This window comes from Astatotilapia calliptera, chromosome 2, assembly GCF_900246225.1.
Source record: "Astatotilapia calliptera chromosome 2, fAstCal1.2, whole genome shotgun sequence".
In the NCBI taxonomy this organism is placed as follows: Eukaryota; Metazoa; Chordata; class Actinopteri; order Cichliformes; family Cichlidae; genus Astatotilapia; species Astatotilapia calliptera.
In genome coordinates, this window is record NC_039303.1 from 30,753,794 (window position 1) to 30,777,011 (window position 23,218).

General features: G+C 41.7%; 3 protein-coding genes across 4 annotated transcripts; 2 read left to right on the forward strand and 1 right to left on the reverse strand.

The window, feature by feature from the left end:
• Window positions 1–9,134: 9,134 nt before the first annotated feature.
• Window positions 9,135–14,574, forward strand: cabp2b (calcium binding protein 2b). 2 transcript variants are annotated; one of them, XM_026194868.1, is made up of 7 exons: window positions 9,135–9,743; window positions 10,848–11,039; window positions 12,330–12,360; window positions 12,488–12,622; window positions 12,773–12,882; window positions 14,008–14,155; window positions 14,242–14,574. In XM_026194868.1, the coding sequence occupies exons 1-7, from the start codon at window positions 9,705–9,707 to the stop codon at window positions 14,265–14,267; spliced, it is 681 nt and encodes a 226-aa protein (XP_026050653.1). In that variant the 5' UTR covers window positions 9,135–9,704; the 3' UTR covers window positions 14,268–14,574. The 2 variants fall into 2 exon arrangements, with proteins under 2 accessions (XP_026050653.1, XP_026050660.1); XM_026194875.1 differs by lacking the exon at window positions 10,848–11,039 and having other exon boundaries at window positions 9,142–9,743.
• A 1,960-nt stretch (window positions 14,575–16,534) lies between these two features.
• crybb1l1 (crystallin, beta B1, like 1) lies at window positions 16,535–18,690 on the reverse strand. Its single transcript, XM_026194899.1, has 6 exons — window positions 18,612–18,690; window positions 18,326–18,423; window positions 18,101–18,219; window positions 17,570–17,702; window positions 17,330–17,472; window positions 16,535–17,241 (listed from the first exon to the last, which is right to left on the reverse strand). Exons 2-6 carry the CDS (start codon window positions 18,416–18,418, stop codon window positions 17,070–17,072), a joined length of 660 nt encoding a protein of 219 aa, XP_026050684.1. The 5' UTR covers window positions 18,419–18,423; window positions 18,612–18,690; the 3' UTR covers window positions 16,535–17,069.
• Window positions 18,691–19,663: 973 nt separating this feature from the next.
• On the forward strand, window positions 19,664–22,076 carry cryba1l1 (crystallin, beta A1, like 1). Its single transcript, XM_026194912.1, has 6 exons — window positions 19,664–19,749; window positions 20,128–20,210; window positions 20,310–20,428; window positions 20,782–20,923; window positions 21,019–21,161; window positions 21,380–22,076. Exons 2-6 carry the CDS (start codon window positions 20,136–20,138, stop codon window positions 21,525–21,527), a joined length of 627 nt encoding a protein of 208 aa, XP_026050697.1. The 5' UTR covers window positions 19,664–19,749; window positions 20,128–20,135; the 3' UTR covers window positions 21,528–22,076.
• The last annotated feature ends 1,142 nt before the right edge of the window (window positions 22,077–23,218 follow it).

A 23,218-nucleotide genomic window follows, 5' to 3' on the forward strand; every position in this document is an offset into this window, starting at 1 on the left:
ATCCTACCCGTGGTTGAGTTTGGTGTTTACCTGTCACAGATACGCTCTGTGTTCTTCTTTCACTCTGCAGTTAAGCATGGTTAATGAGTCCTCTCCTGCCAGTTGAGCAATTCGGTAATCTGTGACTACCATTACGACCAAATAAGTAATGAGAATTAGTCTGACCTGAATAAAACGTACCTGTTCTGCCTGTTTAATCTCTGTGTGTCATCTGCATACATTACTCACAGACTGCGGGACTGACCTGTCAGGGCTACGTACAGCCTTCAGTCGAACCCTTCTCTTCTCTAACTGTTCTGATCTGTAATTAGATATTATTACAGGCTGATCGACACGCAGTAACACAAGCCTTCACGTCTACATTATTGCTCAGCTGGCCCTCCCACTGCCATTCATCACATCTTTGAGTTTCTTTAAGGTCAGATAAGCCTGAGATGAAAGAAAATGAACAAACACACACACACACACACACACACACACACACACACACACACACACACACACACACACACACACACACACACACACGCACACACACACACACACACACACACACACACACACACACACACATTTTTTTCCCTAACCTCTAATTTCTCTTTCCATCTCGTCCATTCATTCTTCATCTTTCCTCGATCAGATGACGGGTCTGTTCCCAAAATATGAGCCGCTATTTTTAACCCTCAGTCGTGTAACTTGGCTTTTCTGTAATGGATCTCTTTTCTGCCTCCACTCAAGAATTTGTCTCTCCATCTTATCAATAATCAATGAGGAGAGGGGCTAAAGAAAGACAGCCGAAAGACAGGGTTAAGATGATTAATGGAAACCTCATTAGGAACTGGAGAGAAGTGAAGCTATACATTATCAGCGCGTCTGGAGAACGCACACTATCGGAGGTTAACTGGAGATGCGAGGGGCAGAGCGGCGATGGAGGGAGCTTTCAGGGGAGGCAGTTAGGAACAAAATGAGGGGGGGGGGGAGTGAGATGCATCATCAGCTCAAAGCTGCTAGTGAAATGGACGGGGTTGATTGATGGGTTTTATTTATAGAAAGATGATGCTTTTAGTGGAATTAGTTGCTTTAGAACACCAAAAGGCTATGGAGTTGTTTCTAGCGAGCTGAAAAGCACAACATTACATGCTTATGAGAACATTCGTGTCTAAAAATAGGGGTCAGTGGTTACATGTTCACCTGTGCATGCACGTGTGTGGGCTCAGCCATGCTTGGTGGATGAGATTATGCATGCAGGTTTCCCTGAGGTGATGTGTTATTGCTCACTGAAAGCCTTTCATCATCGTATGGCTGCTGAGGTTGGTTTTTTTTTTTGTTTGTTTTTTTGCAACTCTTCATCTCTTTCTATCTCTCACTGTTTCTAAATGAATAGCTGACCTGGGCACTGCAGAAAAACATCCAATTTGTTTTACAACAAAGGCTTCAAATGTGACAAGGGGATTGAGGGCAGATAGATTGGGAGAAAGAGACGAGAAGAAGGAGAAGCACAGGGAGCGACGAGGATTATTGTCAGGGGGAAATGATGGTGATAAGAAAGAGAAAAAGATGGGGGGAAGAAGGATTCTGGGAAAAAGATTGAGATAAGATGGGAAAAGATGAGTGTAAACGACCGGGAAAACACGAGAGAATAACGAGATTACGGGAATTATAGGGAAGGAAAGGCAGGTTTTTATAAAGCCTGTGTTTGAGGTAGAGAACCCGGCAGAGAGGAGGGAAGTTTACCTGTGATGAAGGGGAAAAGGTGGAAAAAGGGGAGGAAGAGAAGGAGAGAGAGAGGTCAACGCACTACAGGTAGAAAACGCGAGGGAGCTAAAGTTCGGGAGGTATAGAGTGTCACCTAAATTATCTGGAGATAGCAAGTGGGGGCAGAGGTGCTGGAACTCAATCCCGGAGCCAAGACAGCAGCTGATGATAAAAACCTCCTCACCTGAGAGAGATGGACAGAAGCTTGATGAAACTCTGAGGAAAAGAACTGGAGGAAATACTTGGAAGGAAAGGAGGAAGCAGGAGAACATTTGAGCCGTAGCATTTTAACTCCTTTTGTGTTTCCCGGGACAAAGAGACAGCTGCAATCACTGCGTGAAGGGGACTGAATTTTTAACACATTTTTCAGAGTTTAAGAAAAGAAATCGGTCCAAGCTGACTTTTTTTTGTGGTGGGAGGGGGAGTTTTATTACACTTAAGACATAAAGAGCTAGAGCAGAGGAGAGGAGAGCAGGGGAGAGGGAAGCGAGAGGGGGAGGGAGGGGGAGGGCGAGCGACGAAGAGAGAGAGTGTGTGTGTTAGCCCGTGACACCAAGATGTTCATGATCATTCGAGAGCCGGCACCCGGGGGAGCCGCTGGAGCGATGAGCGCGCCATCAGAGAGGAGCGCAAAACAGGTGAGTGGGTGCAGATAGATATATATATAATTGTGTCTGTGTATGTGTGTGTGTGTGTGCATCCTTACATGCTGTGTGCCTATATCACATTTTATATTGTGCAAGCTGAAGTTTTGTTTTGCCGAAAGAATGATAAGAGTCATTGATACAAAAGATGAACTGTTGATTTCTTGTGGAAAACACATGTTACCCATATGTGACAACTTATTAAAGTTTTAAAACAAACTGGATTACTGTAAATGGGTTAAAGGATTTCTATGTAATAGGTTAAAAATGATCTTTTTAAAAAGATTTTTATAATGCATGCATTTCATAACATTTCGACTTCTGCAAGTTGTGTATTGTTCTTATTTTGGCATCTTCCTTACAAAGTATGTTCATGTCACATCTTCCTAGAGCAAATGTTATAAACTAAACATCTCACGTTTCAGGCAGTGAGCGCTGTGGCACTGTATTTCATCTACAGTCTCAGTAGTATCGGTCATGCTTTATATTGATATAAGTTTGAGTGCACTGTTCTACTCTCCTCCACCCCTGCCTTCCCACAGGTGCAGGCTGCTATCAAGAAGAAGGTGGAGAAGCAAAAGAAGCGAACCAACGACCAGGGCGGGGGTGGCGGAGACGCTCAAGCTGCTGCTCGCAATCAAAAATCCAAATTACCCCCGATGACGGCAGCAGAGGCGGGTGAGGACAGCGAAGCGCTGGAGGAACAGCTGGAGGAGTTGATGGAGGGACCGCGGAGGAGAGAGAAGGAGAAGGAAGAGGAGCCCGTCGACCTGCTGCCCATAGTGGACTCGGTGTTTGGACAGGTAGGAGTGTGTATGTGTGTGAAGCTCATCTGTTTCATACTCTGCAGTGGACGTGTATGTGTGCGTTCTTGTATGTATGTCTGACACTTTTGTTACCGTGTGTGTGTGTGTGTGTGTGTGTGTGTGTGTGTGTGTTAGAGTGTGTGTGAGTGAATAAATGTGTGTGCATGTGCATCAAGTTCTCTGGCTGATTGAATGTCTGGCTTCACAGAAACCCTAAGCCTAAGCCTTCACTTCAAATTTAAAGGGTGGCTGTGGTCCAGCTTTTGTAAAGTAGCGGTCTCTCTCGCAGCCCTGCTCTCTTTGATCTGGCAGTTCAGAAAGACACAAAGCTAAATTCACAACGGCAAGGTGAACATTAACCATTTTGCCTTGTAGTTTAACCCTCGTGGAAAAAGCCAGAGCTGCAAAGCGCAATGAGTAGAAGGATGATAGCGTGAGTTTGAGAGGATTTAAGCTCTACTTTGGGAAACATTACCAAAGTGTAATCCGTAATAGATACCAGTAAAGTCAGCCAGAGATCTGATGGACACCCTATCGCTGCAGCCATTCTATCAGCTCCATATCGCATCACATCCCATCAATCACATGCTAAGAGGTGACACATGACACGGCACGATAGGCCACACCATTACAGCGCTGTAACCCGAGGGCCAGACGTGTGGGCTCGCGGTGTGAGACAGCGGTTTGTGTGTGAAAATAAAATCAGAAGGGATTACACCGAAGTTAAATCCCTACCCGCTTCCTGCTGCTGATTTCAAGCATGGCTTGTGAGTCAGTCAGTATTTTCTTTTTTTCTTGACATGTAGAAAGAGTCATGTCCACCTGATCGCGTCAGCAAACTCTGAGGAGGGTGACGATGAGTGGGGCTGAGGTTAGAAACAGGAAAGCAATGTAAAAAAAAAAAAAAAAAAGTGATGTCAGTGGTGATGCAAGTGATCCAAATTAAGAGAGAGCAGCAAGTGAGTGGGAGAAAGCAGCCAGCAAAGTCGGAGAGAAGAGAAGCTTGAGTACTCAAGTGCAACAATATGTAATATAGCCTCAGATCACACTTGCTTACATAAAATAACCTGAAATTTTAACACCAGTGTTGAAGGAGCAGCTTTAAGAGCTGTGAGTGAGTGCACCATCGGGCCCTTGGTCACATGAATGTGATCTTGGTCAGAAACTGAATTTCTAAATGAATTATGTGAACAAACCCCAAGTAAGAGTAATTTCCCCCTCACTAACCGAATAACAACTATCCATCAACACGACGATATGTTCAACATGAATTTGATAACAATACATGAAAGCATCTGCTTATAAAAGCATGCCTAAAATATGCAAATGGTTGCAGAAAGTTGCTCTGCATGCAGCGCAGCACAAATTGAACGTTAACTGACGTTTAACCTGCCGGCGTTCTAGTATGAAGTTCATGTGATGTAATCCAGCCCATGTGAGAACAAAGCAGGTGACAGTCCAATGATTTCATGTGAGCGAGTGAGGACCATGTGCACACGGTGCAGCATCCTCACTTTAAACCAAACATTTCCTGCACTATGAATGCGTCTGAAGCATGAATTGTATATAAAAGATGGTTACACCATAGTAATAGTTAGTGAAGTCACATTTTTGAAACTTTGACTTCATCATTATCATCCTGTCAGCTTTTTTTAAAGCTAGCCGCCACATGGGAAGGGTGAATCACAAACGAAGGGACACGGCATTCTGTGACAACGAGCACACACCGCTTTATTGACATTGATGTTTTGGCTCTAATAAGAAACATCATGCACTTGAACTTTCCAAGTGAGATGATAAACTCATCAGAAAGTTTTCACTGAGGGCACAGACCAAGCGAGCTGCAGGTTTTATCGTCTAAACTTACAATGCTGTTGACTTCATTTTGGAACCAAAGCAGTCTCCCTCTGCTGGCCATTAGAAATGAGGCAGGCTTAATAGACTTCTGCACTGGCCTCTATTTTAGACAGTCTTAAGTCTTAAGGGAGCTCTACAACTATACTTCCTTCCTTCCTTTTTTCATCCCTTCCTTCCTTCTATCCATTCTTCCTTCCCTCCTTTCTTCACTTTCTGTCTGTTCTGTCTCTTCTAGTGTTTCCTGGTGTCTCGACAGCTCTCATTTCTGGAAACCTGCTGATGTACACCTGACACCAGATCACACTCACATCAGAGATCAAGAGTATGTTGAGTCCAAAACAAAAGACAGAGTCACGTTACCTGAGTATGGCACATCTCTATCATACACACAGCACACACGCACATATGCACGGTGTGTTAAGTTAAAAGTGTGTGTGCATTCAAATTAACCACAGACTGCAAGCATGACAGTCGCTGAGCGCTGATGTCCTGAGAAGAGCAACTAAAGAGTATTCAGGACCCAGGAACAGTGTGTGTGTGTGTGTGTGTGTGTGTGTGTGTGTGTGTGTGTGTGTGTGTGTGTGTGTGTGTGTGTGTGTGTGTGTGTGTGTGTGTGTGTGTGTGTGTGCGCCCACTTCTCAAGACCATCTCATTTACGTGATTAATTATAACCATCAGTAAGAGAGACCCAACCTGGTAGTTAATCAGATTTAATGGTGTCTTCAGTTGCAATTACTGGTGTTAAGTTTTGTTTCAATGTGCAGCCAATAGAGTGAATCATGGTGGAGCTCACAGAAAGAAGTGATTAATCTGCTAATATTATGTGCTGAAAAGCTGATACTCATATTTATCTATTAAATGAATGTATGTAAGTTTGAAGGTTGAATTGTATACACTCTACTCAAGGTTTGTACTAATTTGTACTAATACTAATAGTCTGTACAAGGTTGGTACTTTCGGAAATATGTTTTCCATCTCAGACAGCTAAAAATGTAAAACTTAGAAATGACAGTTAATTATTAATTGATTGCAAATTAATTTTGATTTGTAGGTACAAATCAAAAATACAGAAAGTCTTGCACTGAAAGCTTTGCAAGAAAAATCACAGCACATCTGCACTATAAAGTGATGCTTGGGCTCCAGTTAGAGGAGTTGCAGCAGTGCTTGAAAGTTAGTGAACCCTTTAAAAGTTTGAATATTTCTGCATATTTATTTAATTAAAACTCACAACAACCACCTAAAGGTGCATTATATTATAAAGGAAAAGACCCTATAATCGATTAAAAAAAACAACAACAATCAGACGACCTCCTTTAAGCAAACACTTATATATTATAAGAACCACTGCACAGAAACGTGTATAAAACACGCAACTGTGTTAAACAGTTTTCATGTGACCACCACTTTGATGAAAAGCTTTACATCCCAAACATCTCCTGTAGTGACTCCCTCATGTACCTTTGTAAAATAAAATAATCTGTTTCTATCAAATCACATGAAAGCTCTTTGAGAGAAGTGATCTATCTTCATGCCACAAAAGCGTTCTTAAGCTGCAAACTCGTTAATTCCAGTGTTGGCATTCCGTGTTTATCAATCACAATAAGAGTCTTATTGCAGAAAAAAAAGGAAAACTAGAAATCTAGATTTCCATTTCTAATATATGACTGCTTAATCTGCCTAAAGTATCTCCTAAAAAATAAACAAGCAAATAAAAAGTTGGTACTCTCCCAGACATCCACTGCTGCAGCTGGCAAGTGATACTGATGTTAGACCGGTCCTAAGGTGGCCTCTAGTGGTCACTGGAGCTTATTGCAATAGACAACGCATGCATGCAGAGTTGCCATTAGTTTTAGCTAATGAGTTTAAGAACTCTCTCTGCACACACTGATTGTGCTCTAGTGTTCTATGTTCATGTTTTCTTGTTGCTGACTGAGAGTAGTATTTCATTCAACTGTACGCTTGTAGATGTATCCACTGCTGTTTCTATAATTTTCTCCACCCCACACTGTATGTATCAATTAGGGCAACTAATAGCTAATAATAAACTGCTAACTGGGTGTATGATTTAGTACGGAAAAGTACAAGAGAGACAAATTTGGAGAATGAACAGCAAGAGCCAAAACTGGATGAGTTAAATCTACCTCCTGCAGTGTTTCTCACACACACACACACACACACACACACACACACACACACACACACACACACACACACACACACCCTATGAATCTCTTTTTCCTGATCCTTAGTCGTCACCCTAAAATCTAAAATTAAAAGAGTCCCCACAATGTGACTAAACAGAAAGATGAGTGACACACACAGAAGCACACACACACGAGCCGTATGGATGCACTGTAGTAAGCAGCATGCCAAATCTGCTTTTGGAGAGATTTGCCGGCAGATGCTTTGTAAAAGCTCAGATGACCACTTAGCATTGCTCTCATAACCTCCACTTGAGATTTTAACTTTATGCCATTATAACTGACAGCTCAGCCAAAGTAGTCCATGGATGTAAGAGCTGAAGTTCAAATTGAAGTTCATTGTGCTTTTCAGTTCGACGTGAGCTGACGCACTTGAACGCCACCAGGGTCTCACTGTGAGTTGCATAAGCTGTCATTTTGTGAAGCATTACAGCTCACTTGTTGTATTTTTCCATTGGTTTCTAATTTAATTACCACATAATTGAAAAACACATCTAATACTTGTTGGAAAATACTTCACAAATCACAGCTAAGTCAACTTCTTATATTTTTCAAAAACGCAAACACTCAGTTTTTCTTTTGTTACTTTAGCAGGTTTCATTTTTTCACTTTCACATTTTACATTTGGTACACTTTGTACACTTTGTACCCATTTTTGTGATCTTTGGGGCCCATGAACTGAGTGTCACAGGGACCCTTAATAGCTTGGACATGTTTTAAACATACATGACAAAGCAATGAAAACGTACATGTTATGTTTTGCATTAGCCCTCATGCTACATGTACAAATGACCACTGATAGAAGGGGATCACACTCTAAAACATCATAAATAAATCATAAATATAAAATAATAATAAATAACAACAAATGTAATAAAGAAAGATTCTTTTATTGTAGTAAATAAAATGCAGAGGACATGCAGAGGGTTGGTGAGATAGAGGAGGATGCTAGGGACAGAGTGAGATGGAGGCAGATGATCCACTGTGGTGATGCCTAAAGGGAGAAGCCAAAAGAAGAACATCATATAGAAGCACCTTTTGCATTTATTGCATGTGTTGAATGCCACATGTTTGACATACATTGTTTTATCCGGTGACTGTGGAGGTCATTTAAGTATAGTGAACTCTGCCACATTCAAGAAATGACGAGTGGGTATTACATCAACAAGGCAATTTGCCCCAGAGCACTGAACTCGCTGGATATTTTCTCTTTGTTGGATCATTCTCTGTAAACTCTAGAAATGGTTGTGTGGGAAAATCCAAAAACCCCAATACGTCAGCACCAACAACCATACCACATTCCAAGTCACTAACATCACCTTTCTTCCTCATTCCAATGCTCAGTTTGAATTTCATCAGGTCGCCTCGACCATCTCTGCATGCCTAAACCTATTGAGTTGATGCCATGTGATTGGCTGATTAAATGTTGTGTTAATGAGAAGCTGAAACCGTGTGCCTAATAAAGAGGCCAGTGAGCGTACACTGTCCAGTTTGTCCCAGCCTGACGTTGATATTAGGTAACAGCTATAGCACTCCTACTGGCAACAAGAGGTCAACCTGATGTGACAAACATCATCATATTTACATTCATTTTACATCATGTGTTCTTTAATACCACATAGTGCACACATGCAGTGATATGTAATCCACAAAAAGTCCAAGCCTTAAGACATCTAAAGTAATAAAACCCTCTGGTGTTCTTCACCTCTGATATTCATCTTTAGCCAAGAATTTATTTTATATCTTGTTTTTAATATTTATGGTTTCAAATAGTGCATGCTCTATTTCCAGGCCAAGTTAAAATATTTAGATTCTTGTTTATCCACATGAGAAAAGTATGTCTGTTTCCGTTTCTTCCTTTGAATGTCTTTAATCTATTCTCTTCCCTTTTTTCTCTCTCTATCACCCTTTCCTCTTTAATCTGAAAGGGCATGGATTAATCCCGCTCCGTTCGTGTCCTCTTAATTCTCCCTTTAAAACTCTTCACACTGTAGATGAAGTCATTTGAATGCTCGTGCAACATGTTGACATGAGACAGAGAGAGAGAAAGGGGGGAGGGAAGACCGAGTGACAGAGAGGAATGAGGGGGGGATTAAAAGCACCGCGTGAAGAGCCGAGAGTGATGCTGTTTCTGTGGAGTGACACATAAGCGAGCTGTGTTCAGTGCGCTCCACTTCTGCTCAGTCATCCAGTTTGTTTTTGTTTTGGGAAGATCATTTGGTAATGTGTTCAGTTTGGTTTGGGTCAGTGGAGATGACCATGAATGGATGAGGGCCGTTCCTCTTTTTCCATCTCTGTTTTATCCAATATGATGACTATTAACCAGAATGGGAAACTCAGAGGGATTTTTTAGCTTGTGAGCTTGAACTTGACTTTAGAAGTCCACAGAAGAAGAGCGCAGGGAAATAGGAACATAGAAAAGTGACAGGGGAGGTCTGGTAATGGGGAACAAACCATCTCTGAACGATAAAATGAAGAAGGTAAGTGTACTTTATCTCCTCTTTGTTAGATTCGAACTCACTGCAGCTTAATCCTCTTGCTTGCACTCGCTGACTGAAGCTTTTTGCCTCCGTGACAACCGCAGCTTTCTTTGGATGTTGTCTCACTGTATCATTTTAACGATTGCATGTAAATTAAGAAAACAGGAAAAAATATATTGTCGAAATTCTAACGCTTTCCTTTTTTTTTCCACCAGTGAAACTGTTTCCTTTTATGGTAGTTACAGGAAAGCTTAGTATACAGACTGCATCACTTAAAGTGCTATTTAAGGACACACTGTTTGTGTGCAGAAAATCGAAACGTGCAAATTAAAGAGATCAAAATAATAGATTAAAGTAAGACTAGATTAAAATTTTAAAACATATAAATTAATTTTACAAAAATGTATATTCTTTGTATTTGGATCTGTATTTATTTGTCCTTTTTATTTATTGTCCACACTTGTTTTAGAAAATAAGTTTTTGTTCATTTATTCCTTATTTTTTAATTATCCTCCATTTAATAATTAAAATTAATTTGTCATACTTTTTTCAAGATTATTTATGCATTTTAAAGGATAAATAAATACAAAATCCATATATATATATATATATATATATATATATATATGATGAGCTTATCAATGCTTGCATTTATTTTAATAGTGATTTTAGATCCATGATTGCCATATTTATTTATTTAGCTTTTTTTTACTGTTACTTGTAATGTTCACTGCTTCCTACTATTGTAGCCGTGTTACTTACTGATGTGTAGTTAAGCTGTCAGTCTTTACACTAGAGAATTAGCAAACTCACATCAGCTAGTTTCAGCAGCTTGAAGCTGCAGCAGCAGGATTGAGACTTATAGATTATTTTCAAATCAAACTGGTTTCTCACAGTGAGGACTGAGGCTGATGAGGGCCTCCTGCAATAATGAGCAGCTGTATCTATCCTATAGTTCTGGCTTATTGCCTTTCCAACGTTTGACTGTAGAAAAGCAGGGGTCTTACTTTGCCTCTGAAAAGATATTGACTTGCTTGATCAGTCGCACATTTGGTGTGACGGACAGTAAGTTTGGTGGTTTAACACCCTGATCTGCTTCCAAAGCGGGTGATACACTGGCGCTTCCATCGTAAGGTGAGGGCAATGAGCCAGCAGCTGGAGGGAGATGAGGATTTGGATGTAGAGGATAAACCGTTCAAGGAGTCCCTCGGTGCGCTGGTGAAGAACTGCAACATGCTGCACAACATCGTGGGCCCGGCCTGCATCTTCCTTAAACAGGGCTTTGCTAGGACGCTCGTATGTAACAGGAAGTCACAGAAGTGTGCACACTGTGTCCTACCACAGCCAAAGTGCAACTTTTTCCACTTGTGTCGATTCATTTTCATCCCCACATCGTGGCTGACCCTCCTGCTCTTTACCAGCTGTGTCATCCCCCCCTGCATTAGTGGCTCGGGTCAGACAATTAAAATCCCCAGGCAACGGGCAAGCTTAAAGGGGTCAATCACTGAGAGATCATTGGAAAATCATTGACTGGCCTTGTGGAGCTTGTACGTGCCCTTGGTAAAGAAAGGATGCAGGCCTTTGTGTGAACTGTGAAACAATCACACTGATGACCTGTGGCCTTTGCTTCACTTCATATAGGTGAAGACAAAAATAAAATAAAATAATGGTCTAAACCTTTTTAGTGGATGTTTTTTTAATTGGATTAGGAGAAATAATAGACTGCCCAAACAGGGGCAACTGGAATAGAAAACTTCACATCAAAGTGGAAGTGCAACACTTCTGGGAACGCTTGGGGATTCTTGCTGGAAGGAATGCTAGCCACAACGTTGCTTTGCTCTACTTTTATTGTCAGGATTTCTTTTACTGTGTGAAAATGAGAATTTGATCAAAACAAATGCAATCAAATAATAATTCGGGTTACACACACAAGCTTGAGTAATGTATATATTTAGTGTACGGACACATACATCCGGACAGTGGACATATTCCTAAAACTAAACCTCTGACATGTCCTAGTCTCTAGATGTTTGCAGCCTGGCATCCTCCAAAAAGTAATCTGGGTACTCACTGTAATCTATGGTGCAGGAATCCCTGCATACAATAATCAGATATACGGTTTAATCCATGTAGATGCCCTGGAGCTTTCTATCTAATGCAGCTTAGGGATCATTTTCAGCATTTCATTGATGTGCAACACCCTGGAGTTAAAAGAACATAAATATCATTGTGATTCATAGTTCTCAAAAAATGAATCTTTGTCCAAAAACATTGGCCAAACGTCAAGACGCTAATTATACATAACAAAAAATATTTAACATTTCCTCTCATTATTCATCTTTTCTGTTTTGTTTCACTTGGTGCTTCTGTTTTTCATCTGTGCTCTGTCTAGCATCACGTGTTAAGTGACACAAGCTGTATGTCTGTGTGCTTAGATTGTGCTCCTCAATGCCTGCGTTTACTTTTTATTGTCTTATTGCCAAACAAACATTGTGAATATTTTCAGTATGAATGTTTGCAAGGTGAGGGGAAATCTATAACTGTGTGAAACATGAAGCTAATATGTGAAAACTTTCCCCACGGCAGGACAGAGAGCTGCGGCCAGAGGAGATCGAAGGTGAGGTGATTTATCCGCTTTTTTTAGCTGTACATGCATTTGATATGATACCCGCCTTACCAGTAATAACACGTGTTTTGCGTGTTTGTGTGTGTGTGTGTGTGTGTGTGTGTGTGTGTCTTACCAGAGCTCCGTGAGGCATTTGTGGAGTTTGATAAGAATAAAGATGGCTACATCAGTCACAAAGACCTGGGCGAGTGTATGAGGACTATGGGTTACATGCCCACAGAGATGGAGCTCATTGAACTGAGCCAGCAGATCTGTGAGTGCAGCAACAGCCTAAAATACACGAGACAGCAGAACAGAGTGGAAATAGATGGCAACCGTGTGTGTGTGTGTGTGTGTGTGTGTGTGTGTGTGTGTGTGTGTGTGTGTGTGTGTGTGTGTGTGTGTGTGTGTGTGTGTGTTTCAGGTGGCGGTAAAGTGGACTTTGAGGACTTTGTAGAGCTGATGGGACCCAAGATGCTGGCAGAGACAGCTGACATGATCGGAGTCAAAGAATTGCGAGACGCATTCAAAGAGGTCAAGAGACATGCTGTCATTTACAACATAAAGACCTAAACATAAATTTAATTGTAGTGACTTTATTAACAGCAGCATTGGATTGTAGCATGTGACTTTGCTGCTATGAAAATATCAGTTGTGGGGGAGGCCTGTAAATCAGAATCCATTGGGAACGATAAACAAATAAGACTAAGCATAACCCTTCAAATATAAAAGAAGAAATAGAAGCACGCAGGAGTTTCTGGAATGAAACTTGGATAAAAATAATCATTTATTACTGTGCAGTTTGTTTATGGAACAAGTCAAGCTCATTTCTCCTTTGCAGACCTTCATTATGGGTTCAAATAGACAGGCCGATCTTTGTAACCATAAGTGGGAGGTAGGCTTTTTTCACAGCAGATATTGTGACATTTCATAGCAGAAAAATCACAGGTATGCATAGTTTAATGATGGCTGGATTCACTCAGGTTAGACCGTTTCAGGATCCTGGCATTGTGCATGCTCACTCACTGGAATAGCAAACAGAGCCACTTCATTTTTACCTTTGAATAGTATACTGTATGTTAATGTGCATCAATTTACCAGATACATTAGATGTCAGCATGTCAGTTCATAGCAAAAATATTAAACGTCACCTTATGTCCCAGGGCAGGTCACATAAAACATAAAACAATAAGCAAAAACATACAGATACACAACACAAACCAACAAAAACAAACACATCTGTGTTTAATGACACCTTCATTTTTCCTGCTATAGAAGGCCAAACAGGTCCGAAATACTAAAATATATTCACATATAAAGAAATGAGAGCTATGAAGGTTAGGCTACAGCAAATGAATCCAAAAAGAAACACAGTAAGTGCAAAACAAACGTCTGAGAGGAAAGAAACCTTCACTGTTTTTAGTTGTCATTTGACCTTTCAGGGCAGTTTTCTCATCATGTTAGTGGCCGACAAACCTACAACAATGCATGAGGAATATTTCTGTTAAAAATGAAGATTTCCTAGATTATAAAACTTTAATATTTTGTGTAATTAAAGTCACAAATGCATGAGCAAAACACAATAAATATAATAAGTAAATAATTGAAGAATATTCATAATTGTGCTTAAAAGGACTGTTTCTTTCTGTCTGTATCCAGTTTGACTCTAATGGTGATGGCCAGATCAGTTTAACGGAGCTGCGTGAGGCCATGAAGAAGCTGATGGGAGAACAAGTGACTAACAGAGAGATCAACGAGATCCTCAAAGACGCTGACCTGAACGGAGATGGCCTGGTGGACTTTGAAGGTGTGGGAAGGCCTTGATGGGATCAGTTGACTGATCGTGTTTATCCTCCTCTGTTTCTCTCTCACTTCTTTTCTCGTCTCTTTCAGAGTTTGTGCGAATGATGTCCCGCTGACCAGTCCACGTGTCAGACAGACATTACGCAACTGCTGGCTAAGCATCACACTACTCTGTAGTGGACATCCTTCATTTGCTCTTAAGAGCATGCATCTCAAATTATATTTTTGTATTAAAAAGTAATGAAACAAAAAAACTGTTGTAGCTAACAAAGACTGCACATGTACGAATTTAAAGGTGTAATATGTACAGTAGATAAATATGTCAAACATATCAGCAGCTTCACATTTACCATTTTCAGTTTTTTAGATGTATTTTTATATGAGTGTTTGTTCTTCGAGTGTAAAAGCTTGTTTGTAAAATCATAGACCTGTTTTTAATTAATAAAACATATATAAAATGGACAAATTGTTCAATTATTATGACCTGATACATAATTAAAGACCCAGACTAGTTTGATGGACAATGAAGTACTAGAAGGACCAACTGCTACACATAAGGAGGATGACATGGATATAATATATTTTTAAACTGATCAACTTTTCTATATTTGTATTCATTAGTAATCTACATAACCAATCTTTAAGGAAATTAAGGTAATAAACAAAGATACACTGAGCTCTAAAATCTGCCGTGCTGTAAAGCATTTGGATTGCGGCTGATGGCAGCTATTACATGTTGTTTATGCCAAATTCTGAACATTCAAATGTTTCAGTAGACTCATCACACAGCTGACTGGTGTGGCACCTGGTGTGGTCTTCTGTTGCTGATGGCTGATTGCCCGGATATGCTCTTTTGTTGTCCTCAGGTCAAAAATGACCCGTAGGCGAATGGCAAACAAATATATGGGAATCCCGAGGACAACACAAGGGTTAAGCGAGTTACTGTTGTCTTTCCTTCTAACCCGAAGCACTCTGGTCAGCCTCCTCTGACCTCTGGCATCAACAAGAGATTTTTTTTCCCAATGAACTGCTGCTCCCTGGATCTTTCCTGTTCTTTGAAGCATTTTCTGTAAACCCTAGAGACGGTTGTGTGGGAAAATCCCAGCAGATCAGCAGTTTCTGAAACACTCAGATCAGCCCGTCTGGCACCAACAACCAACAACCGTGCCACATTCAAAGTCACTTAAATCAGCTTTCATCCTCATTCTGATGCTCGGTTTAAACTTCAGCACATCGTCCTGACCATGTCTACGGGCATATTTACATTAAGTTGCTGCCATGTGATTGGCTAGTTCAATATTTGAACTAAAAGCAGTTGAACATTATATTTTAATTTCAACATTTAAATTTTTTATTGAATTTTATGCTTGGCGAGGTTAGAATTAACTAAAAACTAAAACTAGATGTAGAAAAAAACATTTTTTTTAATTAAAATATGAATAAATATAAAAAATTGGGGAAAAATTAAAACTAACTAAAACACTTTTGTTAACTTGAAAAGCTAAAATTTAGTTAAAATAGAGAAACGATCCTTAGTTTCAGTATTTCTTAGTCACTGATGGACGCATTTATTGAGACTCCGGAGGTCTACTAAACTGCTTTCAAAAAGTTCTGCATTTTTATTGTAATACCTTTGGTCTTTTTCCTGAATCCTGCCTCTGACATATGCCCTGCAACTAAAAAGACTAAAATTAATGCTGAAAATACTAAATAAACAATTTAAAAAAACAATTAAAACTAAGCATTTTCAATAAAAAATAAACCAAAACAAGAAAATCCACTCTAGAAACTGAGTTAAAAACAAAAACTCAAAACGAAATAAAATTAATAACTACGTAGAAAATACAAAACTAGAAAATAAAAAACTGTGATAACTCTGGTAGATTCATCGCTATTAAGATGTTTTGGTTTGGGGGGTTTTACAATATATAAAAGAAGTTTAAAGGAAATGAGTTTGTGTTTTATGTTCAATTCAAAACAGAAATTTCGATGGGACCTCTTGTTATGCAGAGCCTGTGCACAATGCAGCAGTCACATGATCAGAATCACATGTCTGAAACTGCTCTGCTTCCCAACTGACTCTTTTTCTATGCAACACAAAGCATTGTGCCACTGGGAGGTTTTTAAAGTTGAGTATGCAAAGGTTTAACAAACCCAAACCAGAAACAACATCAGTGTTTATTCAATGAATTTTTAACAACCATATGTTGACACTGAAAACTGTGATCGCACAGAAGAAACACTGGCTCGCATTATTAAAATAAAGAAAAAAAAATATTTTTAGTGTCCGGCTGTCCACATTTTTATCCATTTTTTAAATGATGTGTTATTGATTTATATTAATTTAAGTGATTTCTATGTAATAAGTAACAACAACGACGTCTTTGAAATCAAGATTTTCCTTTTTATTGAAAACTTGGCCAGGATTCTGTACAGCAGAGAGGGTGTGCAATGCACAGGGGCAGGAAGACGAGGGAGCAGGGGGCTCTAAGGACTCAGTTTCCCATGGTGCATCATACCCTGAGCTGAGAATCGTGTATGTAAAACAGTAAGAGACACTCCGTTCCCTCTACTGTGTCTCAGAGGTCTGTGGAGGGGAATGAAGCGAGGGACTAAAAATAAAAATAAAAGAAGAAAAGGGAGGAAAGCAAAGCTCAGCCCACAGGGGAGAAAGAGAAAAGTAGAAACAGAGAGGAATGGAGGGTGGTCTGATGGTTTTGTGGTCCAGCTGGCCCTTCCACTGAGGTGTTTTCTCCAGTCAGGGGCAGACATAGATCCTCACCCTTCCCCTCACTGCATTAGATCAAAGACCTTCTTAAGGTACTAAGGTAAAGGCCTCAGACGTCTCTCCCCCTTTCCCGCTTCCTCCGCCCCTCTCCCTCACCTCCGCTTTTTCTCTTTCTCTCCTTCCCTGAGCCTCACTTGCTGGCCATGGTGTAGCAGCCCTGTTGGTGCCACTGCATGTCACGGATACGCCTCACAGACTGGAACTGAGGATGGCGGGCGCCATATTCATTGAAGTGCCTGTATTCGCCCTTCTCCAGCAGGTACTGGCTGCCACGGTATCCAGGGAACTGGTATCCCACAAAGCTGGGAAAAAAAGATGAAACATGTCAATTTATTTGTTTTTATGGCCTTTAAATTTGGTATTTAAGCTCCACTGATGGTTGACACTCACGTTCCACAGCTGACAATGATGCTGCCCACTCTGTCGGTGAAGCCATAGGAGAACAGGCTGGGGACGTCATCGTCCATGATCTCCATCTTGCGGCCCTTGAACTCTCCAACCTCATACAGGCAGATCTTGTGCTTCTCGGGGTCCTGGCACATGGGAAAATAGAGGGAGACAGAGGTTTTATTTAGAGGGGAGTCTAAAGAGGAAAAAAAGTGACGTTTTAAAGCAATAGAAGATTTTTACCATTCTGACGGGCCTGAAGGACAGCAGGTAATCGTTCTTCTGGCAGTTGCTCCAGGAGTCCCAGCGGGGATACTCTCCCTTCTCCAGGATGTACATCTCACCGCAGAAGTTCATCTGCTCGAAGCCCACGAAGCTGCGGACGAGGAAGCGTCATGAAGCAACCAATCTAAATCTTAGATGCACAAACACAAGTGTATTTCGGGGCGACCGTGGCTCAGGGGGTTGGGAAGCGTATCTGTAACCGGAAGGTCGCCGGTTCGATCCCCAGGCTCTCTGTCCTGGTCGTTGTGTCCTTGGGCAAGACACTTTACCCTACTTGCCTACTGGTGTTGGACAGAGGGGCCGATGGCGCGATATGGCAGCCTCGCTTCTGTCAGTCTGCCCCAGGGCAGCTGTGGCTACAACTGTAGCTTGCCTCCACCAGTGTGTGAATGTGAGAGTGAATGAATAGTGGCATTGTAAAGCGCTTTGGGTGCCTTGAAAAGCGCTATATAAATCCAATCCATTATTATTATTTCATTTGACACTTACGGTCCACATTCAACACGCAGGGAGCGCACGCGGTCCATGCCCATCTCACACACATTCATGCACTCATTGCTGATTTCGATCATGCGACCCTGGAAGTTCTCCTGGTCGAACACGTACATCTGGAGGAAAGTAATACGTCAGAACAACATCAGTAAGGGTCTGTGATGTGAATTTTTTCAGCGTAGCCACTGTTATCTGTATCTGAAACAGGAGAGAACCACCCACCTTGTAGGACATCATTCCCATTTCAGACTTCTTGCTCTGGGCAGCCTTTCCGTCAGTCTGGGAGGAAGTCTTGGATTTATCTCCGCTGGACATGATTACTGAGTGGAAAGAGAAACGGAAGAAATAGGGAGAGATTGTTTATTCGTGTGATAAGTGCAGCCTTTCGTATTGCCACGAGATTGTTGAGGAACTCAAATGAATTAAAGGTAAAGGAAAGCTTAAACCTAATCTATGCCCTTTCCGCTTGCTGCTGGACCTCCTGCTGGCGTGTGAGCGTGTACCTTACCTGTGTGTGCGATGCCTGTGCCGAGCCTCACTCAGAGTGTGTGTGGCTCGGAGTGCGCCCCTCGCTTTTATACGCTGGCGCACATAGGAGAGGGATTATGGGAAGAGAAACAAACTCGCTGAGGTCAGAGACAAGAGACAAAAGAAACCCCGCATCATCAGAGAGGGACGGACCAAGGGTGATGGGGATGGGCAGAGACAGAGGAGGACAGACACCAGCTGGAGCACAGACTGGCCAATTAAAAAGTAGTCAGGTTTAGATTTCAGACAGTTTAGTCTTCTGTCTCCCCTTGAATGCGTGATTTAAAATAAAACCAAGTTCCCCAGACTGTAGGAACAGAATGTATGAAGAGTAAAAATGTGTAAGCTGTTTTATAACCCTGACTGAAAACTATAAAACCATAACCCTTTAAATAAAGTGTCAGATGTGTATTTATGCTTTTTAAAGGTTAATTACTGTATGATGTATACAACCTTTTCATGTCCCACAGACAACAACTGGCAACATAACAACAGGCTGCACAATCTAGCCTGACTTTGAATGAATAGGTGTTTAAACTGGGATGTAACTGGAAGGTACCAGTTACACTGTGTTTTACTTGTCTGTCTGACTGGTAATTTAGGTCAAACTTCCTGATCATTAGGGTTAAGCAGCTTCAATTAGATGCTACTAATTAAACAAGAGAAAACGTAAACCTTCCATTTCTGTACATTCGTTCACATCGACCCAGTTAAAACTTTATGCGTGGCTCTCTGCCGCGCCGTTAATCCCCACATTTTCCGCCCCGATTCCGACCCTTTGTGCGCGGGGCACGCGCTGGACTGCTGACCGGGGTCCGAACATACTGGAGAGGCTTTTGTTTCCGAGCCTCGGCAGCACTTTAGGATCTGCTGAGCTAGACGCTGGAGGGGGACAACAGCGTCCAGAGGCCACACAGCAGCTCCGGCGGCGCGCGCATGGTTACTGTGTCAAAACGGAGAGCTTGCATGGTCCGAAGCGTACGCGCGAACGCGCAGAAGTAGGCGCGCTCCCCGACCGTCGATATAAAACTGAAGCGCCAGGTTCTCTGAAAGCTCTACGCGAGGCAGGCGGTAGGCGCGTACCACTCCCGAGCTCTTCCAATAAAGTGCCATTCTAGGTAAGGCTGCATCTCTGCTTTCAGCTCAGCTCAGGGTCCGACAGACAGGTGGTGCTTTCACACAGAAACTGAAATCCAAAAGCACTTTGTGACACCTGTGAAACACTTCTGTTGCTGTCAGTCAGATTGTAAAAAATATATATATATTTGCTTTAAAAGTGTGAATTAGCTGTTCATGGCCAGACCACCCTTCAAATGTCGTAGCTGTGCAGCATAAACGATGCAGAAGGTGGAGTTTGAGGTGGAGTTACTGTGAGCGCGAACACCAGCGTGTTTTTGTCCGGTTATTTTATCTAAATTATTATTTTTAATTATTACTATCTCTGACACTGTTTCACCAAAAACTTCCTGTTCTTTACTTTACATCCACACATCCAGGAGTAAAGATGTACAGAACTACAAGGTCCCCAATGATCCAGCCCCTGGTTACCTCAGGAATGGGCATGGCTCCTTTCTTCAAGGTAAACAAATGCTCGTGAGGAGGTGTATATGAAATGTTTTATTATAGCCTTTGGAGCAGCAGTATCTAAACTCCTCCCCACTTTGATCTGTCTCCACAGGTGACCGTGTTTGAGCAGGAGCACTTCCAGGGCAAGTGCCTGGAGTTCACCTCCGAGTGCTGCAACATCCAGGAGTGCGGACTGGACAACATCCGCTCCATCAGGGTGGAGAGCGGAGCGTAAGTCTCAAAACTCTCTTTGTTACTAATAACAAATAGATGAAAACAAAACCCAGTGGACCAGCACAGAGTTAAAGAAATATATATAGACTTAATCCTCTTTTGATCACATCTATTCCAAACACTAAAAAAAACACTAAAAATTCTTGTAAAAAGAATACAAAGATGTGAGTTTTTTTTTTTAATTGTAGCTCACCTGCAGTTGAAAAAAAGGTTGTTTCTTTACTGTAAATCTCACTTTGGAGACGAAAAGAAGAGCCGAGATTTTATCAGCGGTACAAAAACCTACATTACAGACCAACTCTTAAAGGGAGCATCATGTAAACCAGCCTCTCTGTGTCTCTTCTGTGAAGCTGGGTGGGTTTCGAGCACCACGACTTCCAGGGCCAGCAGTTCATCATGGAGAGAGGAGAGTACCCCCACTGGGACGCTTACAGCGGCTCCATCTCCTACCACGTGGAGCGCCTCATGTCTCTGCGCCCCATCTATTGCGCCGTGAGTACACCCCGACTCTCTCAGGGTCCAACCACATCCTCCTTTTGAACCCTGAAATCTCAAACCTAACTCTTGGATTTTTCTGTCCTGTTCAGTCCCACCAGAGCAGTCGCATGCTCATTTTTGAGAAGGAGAACTTCTTGGGTCGCAGCGTGGAGATCTGTGATGACTACCCTTCTCTGCAGGCCATGGGATGGATGATGCCTGAAGTCGGCTCCATGCACGTGCAGTGTGGCGCGTAAGTATCACCCTAAAAACGAAAATGGGGATGGTACCCCTAACCAAATATTCATCGCAGTCCCTATTTTGTGACCATTAAACATCATCTGCCTATAAAACTGTACTCTTAAAATAATTAAAATCCATCATCAGCACATATTATTCCCATTACTAAATCCTAATTCTGACAGCAGCTACTGAAAACTGACTCTGCTGCCCTCTCCATCTGTCCCACAGCTTTGTCTGCTACCAGTACCCTGGCTACAGAGGCCAGCAGTACATCATGGAGTGTGAGAGACACAGTGGAGACTACCAGCACTGGAGGAACTGGGGCTCCCACTGTCAGACCCCCCAGATCCAGTCCATCAGGCGCATCCAGCACTGAGAGGAGGACAGGCTGAGACTGAGGCCACGGCCCACGGACAGCAGCTCCCCTCAACTCCCGCCTCCTTTTACCCATACCCCCCTCCTCTCTATCTTCCTCTCTTCAATCCTTTCCTTCATCTTGACTTGAGCCGCGACAGCTGCCCCAACCCGACATCACCACTACTACTGATTTACAGCCAGAGTGTGATAAGAGACAATATCGCACTGTTAAAAGCACAGGGAAACACACGCTCCACACGCACACACACACCGACATAACTGACACACACACTGTGTCTTTTTACTTTGGTTTAGAGGTCGCTACACACCCGCACACAAGCACACACCTGCGCTGTACTCCCGCCTGAGCTCGGCGATGAGCGTAGGAGTTCAAACCGAGGGGAGACGAAGCTCCAACATGGTGCCATGTCCAGGAAAGTCTCCCACGCTGCAGTCCCTCACTGAGTGCAGCAGACTGTGATATGGTGCAGCTCAGATGTGTTTTGTTGCAGTTGTGTGTAGGAGGTTGGTCCACAGGTTGATAACTAATAAACTCATTTTCACTTCATGTATTCTTTTTTTTTTTCATTATTTCAAATTCTGTATGTGATTTAATTTGAGCCAAAAGAAAAAAATATGTGAATAAAGTGGGCTGCCCACTTCCCTTCCTTCTCTTCTAGTATGAAACACATCACCTGCAGGGCTGAAGTTTCTCTCAGCAGTAATCATGTTCAAATATGACATATACCTTGATAGGACACAAAAACATGCAACAGGAGTTCTTTTTTATGCTAGTCATGCTGCGCTGCATTTATAAGTGTTTCTGCCAGACTAATTAAAGGGACACACAGCAGAGGCAAGTGGAGAGAATGATGAATACCGAGGGTTTTTTAATCTGTGGAAGCTCTCAGTGACTGATAGTTAAACATAGTACATCTTAAGAAAATAAACAAACTAAATGAAAACAAAAAGATTATGTTTTCCAATCTTTTTTTTTTTTAAAGTTGGTAAACTATGTAAAATATAACTAAAACCAGAATGCTATTATTTGGAAATCACATAAACCTATATTTTATTCACAATAGAATATGGAAAACATATATTTTAACAACAACCTGTAAACATCTGGGAACTGAGGAGAGCAGTTGTTGGACTTCTGGGAGAGAAATGTTGTTCTTGTTATTCTAGCAGCTCGACAGTTCTTCGTCTTCTTCATCGTATGCCAAATGTGTTCAGATGGTGACTGCAGGCAGGACAGTTTACCTCCCAGACTCTTCTACTGTGAAGCCATGTTGTTTTAATATATGCAGTATGTGATTTAGCATTGATTTGCTCAAACATGCAGCTCTTTTTTTTTTTTGGAAGATGTTCAGATGGGAGTATATGTTACTTTAAAACTTTTATATACCCTCCACCACTGATGGTGCCTTTCCAGATGTGCAAAGCTGCCAATTCCATAGGCACTGATGACACAGGCTCTTAAACTGAGTGCTGATAACAAGCTGTATGTTCCTTTTCCCTTTTTTGGATGAGGAATGTTTTAAAAAAAATAGTTTTGAGTTGTCCGACCTTAGAACAGCTTTCATTATAAGAGCTTTAACCTCGGAAACATTTTATGTCTGTCAAACTGTGTTTTTTATGGATTAGCAATTTGTGGCATTTTTTTAATGGATTTAACTAAAGAAGTATCCAAAGAAAAACCCTGACCTT